Source organism: Magallana gigas, chromosome 3 (assembly GCF_963853765.1).
Source record: "Magallana gigas chromosome 3, xbMagGiga1.1, whole genome shotgun sequence".
Classification (NCBI taxonomy): Eukaryota; Metazoa; Mollusca; class Bivalvia; order Ostreida; family Ostreidae; genus Magallana; species Magallana gigas.
This window is the reverse complement of record NC_088855.1, coordinates 49,188,179-49,197,594: the sequence shown is the minus strand read 5'-3', so window position 1 is coordinate 49,197,594 and position 9,416 is coordinate 49,188,179. Positions and strand designations below refer to the sequence as shown.

General features: G+C 31.9%; 1 protein-coding gene across 3 annotated transcripts; it reads right to left on the bottom strand.

Annotated features, from left to right (window-relative positions):
* Nucleotides 1-1,716: 1,716 nt before the first annotated feature.
* On the bottom strand, nt 1,717-6,072 carry LOC105318039 (eukaryotic translation initiation factor 5A-1). Of its 3 annotated transcripts, none has more exons than XM_011414903.4 (6): nt 6,014-6,072; nt 3,969-4,155; nt 3,124-3,228; nt 2,786-2,920; nt 2,622-2,686; nt 1,717-2,171 (listed from the first exon to the last, which is right to left on the bottom strand). In XM_011414903.4, the coding sequence occupies exons 1-5, from the start codon at nt 6,055-6,057 to the stop codon at nt 2,627-2,629; spliced, it is 531 nt and encodes a 176-aa protein (XP_011413205.3). In that variant the 5' UTR covers nt 6,058-6,072; the 3' UTR covers nt 1,717-2,171; nt 2,622-2,626. The 3 variants fall into 3 exon arrangements, with proteins under 3 accessions (XP_011413205.3, XP_011413204.1, XP_011413206.1); XM_011414902.4 differs by lacking the exon at nt 6,014-6,072 and adding an exon at nt 4,933-5,079; XM_011414904.4 differs by lacking the exon at nt 6,014-6,072 and adding an exon at nt 4,929-5,004.
* Nucleotides 6,073-9,416: the final 3,344 nt, after the last annotated feature.

The following is a 9,416-nucleotide window of genomic DNA, read 5'->3' as shown; positions in this document are numbered from 1 at the left end:
GGTCCAAAGTCCCTTTCTAGCAGTTATTGCCCTTGAAAGTTTCGAACATTCAATAAAAACACAAAAAACTTTTGAATCGATAATCATAGATACATAGGACCACTTGGTATTGAAGCGACTACCTTGTCCGATAAAAAATGACATAAAGGTCAAAGGTCAAGGTTAAGCAATAAAAAATTGCAAACTTAATCATTTGACACCTTTTTTATGAAGTAACACAGAAAAAATAATTTATTCTATTGAGGCAATCTTATTTCAAACATAAAAAACAATGAGGTGGAAAGACCTCTAATTGTTCGAGAACAATTAGTCTACTAGTTATAATGTAGTTTACTTCATAGGCTAGATGATTGTACCTATTTTTAGAATATATTGATCCTTCAGGCTCTGTATAACGATAAATGTATAGGAATGTACAAATTTCTTCTTAAGGTAGCTCACTACACCTTGAAATATTTTCTCAAATCGGCAGAAAATTACGCGATTATGATAGATATCATATTGGATAAGAAGTATTTGTGTCAAATAGGCAAAAAATGTGCAATTTTGGATGAAAAATTACATTTTCGAAAATTTAAATCGGTAAACATGAACAAAAGCTCCAAGTGGATTCAAACTCATGATCTGCAGTTCAAAAGCCTTAGCCACTGAGCTTACGATGCTATACAACCGAATCAAAGGATATAAACAGTTGAACAAAATATTTAAATTGCCATCATGTGACGTAGCGTCTTAAAAAGTACAAGTCTGGGTGTAGTGAGGTACCTTAAGACGACTGACCCAATTCACTTCTACAATAGTGCTTTTCATGAAAATTTTAGGAGTTATACCGATAGTTACTAAAGATATGATTTTCATGAAAATTTTATGAGTTATAGTATAAAAGATATATAAAAATCAATCAAAAAAATAACATAAAATCAAATTAGATTTTTAGTAGTGACCATTTCAAAAAAAGATTGTTACATCTCTTTTTCAATTGAACACGATGGGAAAAAGCGTTCTTGTGAGAGAATAATTATTAAAAAATTCTGCAATAGATTTTCGATCCAAATTAAAATGACACTTGTATGATGATTTTGAATTAATATTTAAAAAACGACAGTCATCAACTTCATTTTGATGGGGGCACATGCCCATGTGCGGTTTGTCGTTATTTCATTCAATTTTTCATGACAAGTACTGGGCAAACTCTAAGCATTTGTGTATGATAAAATACTTCCAAAACTTATGCAGACATTTAGAGGTTTTACTCTATTTTCAATACAAGGGTTCACAACTTTAGTAAGAGCATAGATCTTTCTTATTTAAATGCTTTTGCCAAACTACTGGTCCTCTTATGCATACTAAAAAACTTAAACTTGTGTGAAATTTATTTGTAAATAATCACAAAATAACTGGCAGCTATATGAATCTTGAAAGAACTACCCCAATATTCTAGTAACAGGAAAGAATTTATTGCAAAAACAGTTTTACTTATGTGTATGGTTCAAGAAGAAAATTGATACTTAAGCACATTACATGGGTTTTCTGAAAATCATTCTTAAATTGATAGAAATTTAATACCATCACAAAAAAGCTATTCTGCCTATGAATTAAAAATAATACAGGTATAAGACTATTCATTGTTGAATAACAAATTGTAGTATGCAATACTGTCCCCAATGATACATTTTAAATAGCAGTAAATTACAAAATAATAAAGAATAACAAAACTAAATAGCACTTGGATGTATTCATGGCTAGATACTCACACATGTACACAAATAAAGAAATGTTTATCAACATTAGTCAAAATTACAACCCCAATATATACACTTCAAATGTATCTTTAAAATCTTAATTAGGGTCAAATAAATGATTAAAACCTAAATACATTTATTTTCTATACAATTTTTATCTTGCTTGAAGTCATGTCTCTGAAACACAGAAGCTCTTGAATCCTTGATCAACTTCTCAAATTCAGCAGAGGAAACACCAATATATTTTCAGAAGTTTCTCCAAGAACAGAAGCATAGATGTTAATAAGGGCAACTCCTCCTCTCCCCCTGTAATCTCCACCAGTTCTCTAATCATTATGGGGTTTGATGGTACCTAGCCATTACTGATGACAAATTTTAAATAAATTTCTTTTGTTTTAAAGTTCTTGTGTTAGCTATTTCTTTGAATATCTGAAATGGAAAAAAAAATATTTGTTAACTCAACAGAGATGAAAGAAAAAATCTGATATTACTTTCTTTTAGCTACAACTTCTAATTTTCTCTACTCCCTAACCACATTTATGTACAAAATTTACCTGGGAGTAGATTTTCAGTTTTAAGAGTTTCCTTTGTAGAAAGGCTACCATGATGACTATTACATTTAGACAAGGCAATTTATCTAATTACAAAATGGTTTTCTGGCATAATAACATTACATGAACAAGTATTAAAATAGAGCATCAAATCATGGCAATTCGGCTAAGATTGAGATAGGTCTGCAACCAATTAACTTAAGTATTTGTTGTTCAAGTTTTAAATCAGTTTCTAAAAGAAGGAAAATGTGATAAGTCAATAAACAAGAGGGGCAAAACTCTAAAGACTCTATTTTGACAAGTAAGGACTACAAATTGCAGCACTTACCCTTCTTAGGACAGGTTTTTAACACCAGTGATTTGTTCCTCACCCATGGAATTTAAAACAGTCACCTGTAACAAGAACGTTAGGTAACAAACACATAATAACATTGATCTCAACTTAATTTTCAACAATGACGATGATTTCTTAAATAAAAAGTTTCAGCTTACAGCGATGGTTTCTCCTTTTTCAAATCGGTCCTTGATATCCTTGCCCAAATCTCCAGGGGGGAGGTTCAAATCCTCTCTGGTATCACCGTTGTCATCCATGACAGAGATGGTACCATCATCCAGAACATCAATAAGCTGAAGAAGAAACGGTAATTTTCCTAGTACTTAAAAAAAAAGTTTCAGCAATACAAAAGGACTAAACAAACTATCATTTAGATAAGATATAGCGGGTGAAAAAACTTAAATAACCATTGCCTTATAAATCAAAAGTACCAAGAAGACATGAAAATAGTTATCTGGAATGCAATAGCAATTGTTAATATATGTAAATACTATACCTGGAAATCTCTACGGTCAACAAGAGGAACATTCATGTTATGGGTGGAGGGGCATATATCTTCATACTTCTTACCAGTGAAAATATCAATTCCAACCAAGTGGACCTGAAAAATTGAAACATCATGCAAATACATTATATCCTATTGTTTCATTTAGTCTACCATTAACATTACAATGATTATAAAGTCATACAATAATATATCCTATTGTCATGTTTTGGTGTTTTTTTTAAATGATTATGTAATTTTATATTGAAATATTATGTATAATGCTCAAATTAAAAAAAACAACAGAAAACGCTTCTTTAAAATTCTACATTTCTTTAATCATTCACATAAACCAATCGTGCTGATTCATGCAACAATAACTCCGTTTTTAAAATAACAACCAAATGTATTGGAAAGGACACATAAAATTTGCAAAAAATATGGGGCAGGTGGATTTTAATTATGATTTTTTTTTTAATTTTTTACCGTTTATGTTTGAAAAATAACAACTGCTGAATTCTATTAAATTGTAAATGCTTATATGAGTACACAAGCCCCCATTAAATCTTTAAATTCCATTTTGTTTCAACTGTTGAAAATGTATGAAGACATTTGTTTCATTATGATAACAAACATTAAAATGTTTTGAATTTTTTGAATACTGAGACTAGTTTTTTTCCACACAATTTTCTTTTAAAAAGAAAATAAAATGCATCGTTGAGGGCCACTTTCAGAGGACGGGGGATGAGAATCTAAAAATTAATTTTATGGGGCCTAACAATGACTTTCTCTTTTATTTTTACCTCTTCTTACACAATGTTCTATGACAAGTCAAAGACAACAAAAAGAATATATACCTTGGCATGACCGTGCTTTCCAGTCTTGGATGTTGACATTTCAACAATTTTGCATGGGCGGCTTTTAATGCAGACATATCCATTTTTGCGAAGACTTGAGCACTGACAAGGTATAGTTTTGGATGCACCAGCATCAACACTCGCAAAATCATCATCTAAATGGTCCGTATCTGCCATCTTTAAATTCCTATAAGACAATATGTTATACATAAATTGAATAAATATATTACTTAGTTCTTACTTATTATCTTGGACATAATTCAATAAAGTTTAATGGGTAAAACATATCAGCTGCTTATCACAAGTGGTTGTTCATATTGCATGACTCAAATAAGAAATTATAGGCCATATGTTTATATTTGTATATCATTAATTCTATAAAACATGTGGTAGGGTATACGTATATTAAACTCCACAGGTAAGACAATTGCTAATTCCGCTTGAAATATTGGTGCATCTAATCTTAAAATGTATTGTAATCTAATCAAACCACAGTTGTAATTTCCGTATTCATTGATCTGACATGTACATGCTGATTTGTGAGTCAAGTTACTTGGGGGGAAACATTACATATGTACAAAAGTTTTCATGGTTAATATTAGTGGACTTTTAATAAAAACGAGTTTCTAATTTCTAATGATAATTAAATAATTTCAAAAGCAGTTTTAAAGAAATCTTTATGTTTTACAGGTTCAAAATAAAGACAAGAGATAAACAGTTCTTTGGTATTTCTTGTGTCCACGGTTTACCGGCCGTTCGCACATGAGATCATACAAGATGGCGGTGCTATTTCTCGACAAGCAATGCGTGCCAACCACGTCCGTTCATTTCTGTATCTAGTTTCACAGAATAATTGTACGCGTTTATAATAACAAATCCCATGTTTTCTGTTCAACTTATCATTTCTTGAATTAAGTTATGTTCTCTAACACATATATGTAATGAGTGAATTCTTTTTACCTACTTGTCACGTGTTGACTGTTCGTCGGTAACCCCAAAAAGAGAGATTATCTTACGCATGCGCTCCACGTCGAAATTAAGAAATACGGTAACATGTTGTTTTGTCATACTAAGAGATTTCGCCCCAAATGGTTATAATGTGTGTCATGAATAAAAGGAACTCGTTCTTTATTATAAAGAAATTGAAATTATTATTCAAAGTATCCGAAATCGCATGGTCAAAAAAATGAAATCGGAGTAAACATGGTAAAATGTGAAACATGCAATATGACAACTATGCGCTTCTTTTTCCCAGGTCAATTTTCAGTTTCTGTATAAATCACAAGCAAAAAATATTTTTAAAAATGCGTTTCAAGCTAATCCCCGATGATAAATTAATTTGTTATAAAATGTTTGAAATTGTAATTACGTTTTTGTAATTGTGATATTGTGTCCATCTATTCGGGACAAGATACATATAAAAAAATGCTATTTGGGACACATGCATGTTTTAGTCAGAATGTTGATGACAAGAGGTTATTGGAACAATTTCTTTAATCAAGTTAAAACGTTATACCAGTAGAAACGCAATTGTAAATAAATCTACTCTCTATGAAAAAAAGATACCATGCCACGCATAACTTTTTTTCAGCTGTACTAATAATCACTATATAGTTTTCAGTTTACGTTTAAAAATTTAATTAACTTAGTTCGAGTGGAGTATTTAGCACAATTGAAAATAAAATGAAAAAAAAAACAGTTGTCTTCCATTTTCCCACTTGGGTAGGGGTGTTTGAGTTTTTTTGTCTTTCAAGTTTTTTAGTTTTTTTTTTTTGGTTTTTTTTTGGGGGGGGGGTTGTTTTTTGGGGGTTTTTTTTTGGTTTCTTTTTTTGAGTTGATGAAGTAAGAAATGAAACAAACAGTATTTTTAAAAAAATTGCACCAAGCAGTTCATGCAGAATTTTGCGATTACGATGTGAGATTGATGTATTGAGAAAATTTGCGTGAACTGGTGGTGTGAATAAAAAAAAGCACCGATAATTATCACGCATTGGGCAATTTATGGGGAGAAAAATTGAAAGACAGTCAGATTTACACGTACTTACATAACTTGTGGATTCTCTCTGCGCAAGAATTTAGACCTCGTCATTCTGAGATCCCTGGTGAACGTATTAAAAACCTAGAGAGTTGTCCGGGTGTATTGCATCACCACCTGGCAAGCACGAACTTTAAACCCGGGGATTCAAACCCGAGAGGTATTTCACCACAACAGTGAAAAAGTCGTAGCTTGACAAATACGGTCTTTGTTTATCATATTAGATTTTTTGGCATTTTTTCAGAAAATGGAAAAGTTGGCTCAAAGTCAAGACATGCATGATAAAAATTATCATAGATATATGATTTAATCAAGGCAGTCAAATTTATTGACTTTCCGATTCCTTAAGTTATTAATGATAAATTAACGCTTTCAGTTTGTTTTTTGTTTAGGTATTGTTTTTGTTTTTTAGTCTTTGTTTTTTGTTTTGTTACGGGTTTTTTTTGGGGGGGGGGGCGGGGGCGGTGTTTAATGGGTTTAATTTTTTTTTTGTTTGGTTGTTTTTATCTCTTTGGATTTTTTTCTCGGGGGAAGGGATTTTATAGGGGGGTGTTTGGAGATTTTTTTAAAAAGAAAAAAACTCAGGGACTCGTTTCCCAAAGCATAATTAGAACTAAGTTTAATCGTAGGAAAGAACTTTTTCCTAAGTTCATTGCTTATCCGTTCCACAAATCTCCTCTTACTTGTATTGTAGGAAATTTCTTAGGTTATGTCTAAACTATAAGACAAGTGAACCAATGTCTTAGGAACAAACTTATCATGCTGACTTTTTTGTTACATGTACATTTAAAATGTACATTTCAATTTAGATCTCGTCATTCTGAGATCCCTGTTGAAACTTGGCTATGGTCATATTTCTTCACAATCTTTGAATTTTATGAAAAATATTTACGAAAAAAATAAGTTTGAGTCACCATGTCTCTTTAAGAGCTAGAGAGTTGTCGTGGTGTATTTCATCACCACCTCGCAAGCACGGACTGAACACGGGGGGGGGGGGGGGGGGGGCAGCCAGCCCAAGAGGTATTGCACCACAACAATTAAATAGTCGTAGCTTGGTCTTTGTTTATCATATTCATATAAATATTTAGGCATTTTTTTTTAAAATAGTAAAGTTGGCTTTTAATCAAAGCATGATAACAGTTTCTGATGTATATCTAATTATGGATTGATTATATGTAAAGGAGAGGTAGGTGTAAAGACATTCTGATTAAGCTGTTCGTTTTGTTTTGTTTGTATATTCTTATCTAAATATTATCATTACTTTGCTTTGTTTTATTTTTTATATTTCATTTTTTTTTGGGGGGGGGGGGGCATTGCATATTTCTATTGGTGGCTGAATAGAGACTTATTATTTTTAAAAAGCAGCTATGATCATTTTTCCTATAATATATATAACACAAATTTCTTGTTTAAAATGAGAATGGCCATTTTAATCTATGATATGATATGGTAGTATTCAATAAACTATTTCTGAGGAATGCTTTGGAGTCTATTGCGATGTCAATATGAAATATAAGGGTATTGGTGAAATTAGTATCAAAAACATACATATAAACGATTCGTATATATGTGAGCATGAAGTGAAATCGGTTTAAATCCGCTTGATCTACAGATGAAATATTTTAAAATTAGAAACAAGAGGCCCATGGGCCACATCGCTCACCTAAGGAACAATAGGTATGATAAAATCAGCTTAATGGGTCATAATACAAACTATTTGGACAATGTACAATAACACATGTAGATCCTGTATAAATAAAATCCATTTCCCCCTGGATATTCTTATGTTTATAATCATTAGTCCCTTTTCAGGCTAACAGGATGATTTTATAGTCATATCACATGTTGAGTATTGTAGTTCTCAAAAAGATCCTTAACAATTGTCTATATATGGGATATAAACCTACAACAAACTCTGAACCTTCTTGTGAGGCCGAAGAATTGTCCTGGGGCCAAAGTCTTAACAATTATAAAGAATCATCTGGCTGATAAGTTTCTGAGAAGAAGATTTTTAAAGATTTACTCTACATATTCCTATGTAAAACTTTGACCCCCCCCCCCATGGTGGCCCAGCCCTAATCCCAGGGATGTCATTATTTTCACAACTTTGAATCTACACTACCTGAGGATGCTTCCAAACAAGTTTCAGCTTTCCTGGCTGATTAGTTTCTGAGAAGAAGATTTTGAAAGATTTACTCTAGATATATTCCAATGTAAAACTTCGACCCTCCACTGTGCCCCTCCCTACCCCCAAGGATCATGATTTTCACAACTTTGAATCTACACTACCTGAGGATGCTTCCACACAAGTTTCAGCTTTCTTGGCTAAATGGTTCTTGAGAAGAAGATTTTTGAAAATTTCTCAAAATTTTTCATTAATTTCTAATTATTTCCCTTGAAAAAGGGTGTGGCCCTTAATTTTTACAACTTTGAATCCCCTTTTCCTAAGATTGATTTGTGTAAAGTCTTGTCCTTAAACAAAGCGTGCTTACACTAAGGTAGAGTTCCGGTTGATTGCTTTCACAAGTAAAGTATATACTTTTTCCAACCTTAATTCATACAGCAATGTGCATTTTAAGAATAATATAGAAAACAAACACTAGTGTTCCAAATGCACAATCCTGCATTAAAAAATGAAATAAAACGGGGTTTATGAATGCAGATTATTTTAAAATAGAAAAGGTATGCCAAAAAATGGAATCGAACCAGGGAACAAAAAACACCATGTGTGACATAGCCAGCGGTTTTACCTACTTATCTATCCAGAATTTACACTTTATGATGTAAATAATGTAAATATAGACAACTATGATAAAAATCACTTTCCGAACTTTTTGTCGTTTTTTTTGGCAAAATTCGACCCCAGGGCCGGGGTGCCCTTAAAAAATTCAATCTTGCATTGTTTCTTTGAACAAAACCTATCAAAATATGTAAGATTTTTTAAGGAGCAGGCCGGTCCTGAAGGATATGTAGGCCAAACAAAAACCATGCAGAAATGCACCTTTTTACTGAGAAAATGCTGTTTTAGCCAACTTCGGAGATTGATACTATAACTGCAAGAGCGATATGATGGGTTAACAATGCAAATTCAAAACTTTAGAAATATGTACAATAGAAAAAAAATTGATTTTCAGAGGTGATTTTTTTTCTCGGAAAATTCATCTCCCCTTTAGGTCAATTCTTTTGTTATTTACAATAGATCCATTACTAATAGATAAATTTAACTAAAAAATGATAACAAAATAGACGCTCGTTGCGAGCAACGAAAGGTCTTTCGTTTGAGTGAACCATAAAATTGACTTTAGGGATAGTTGTTCTTTTCTATCATTTCTAAAGACGTCATCAAATTCCATTTAACCCGCTATAATAGTTTCAATAGACATATTACTATACTTAAATTATACTTTAAAAAG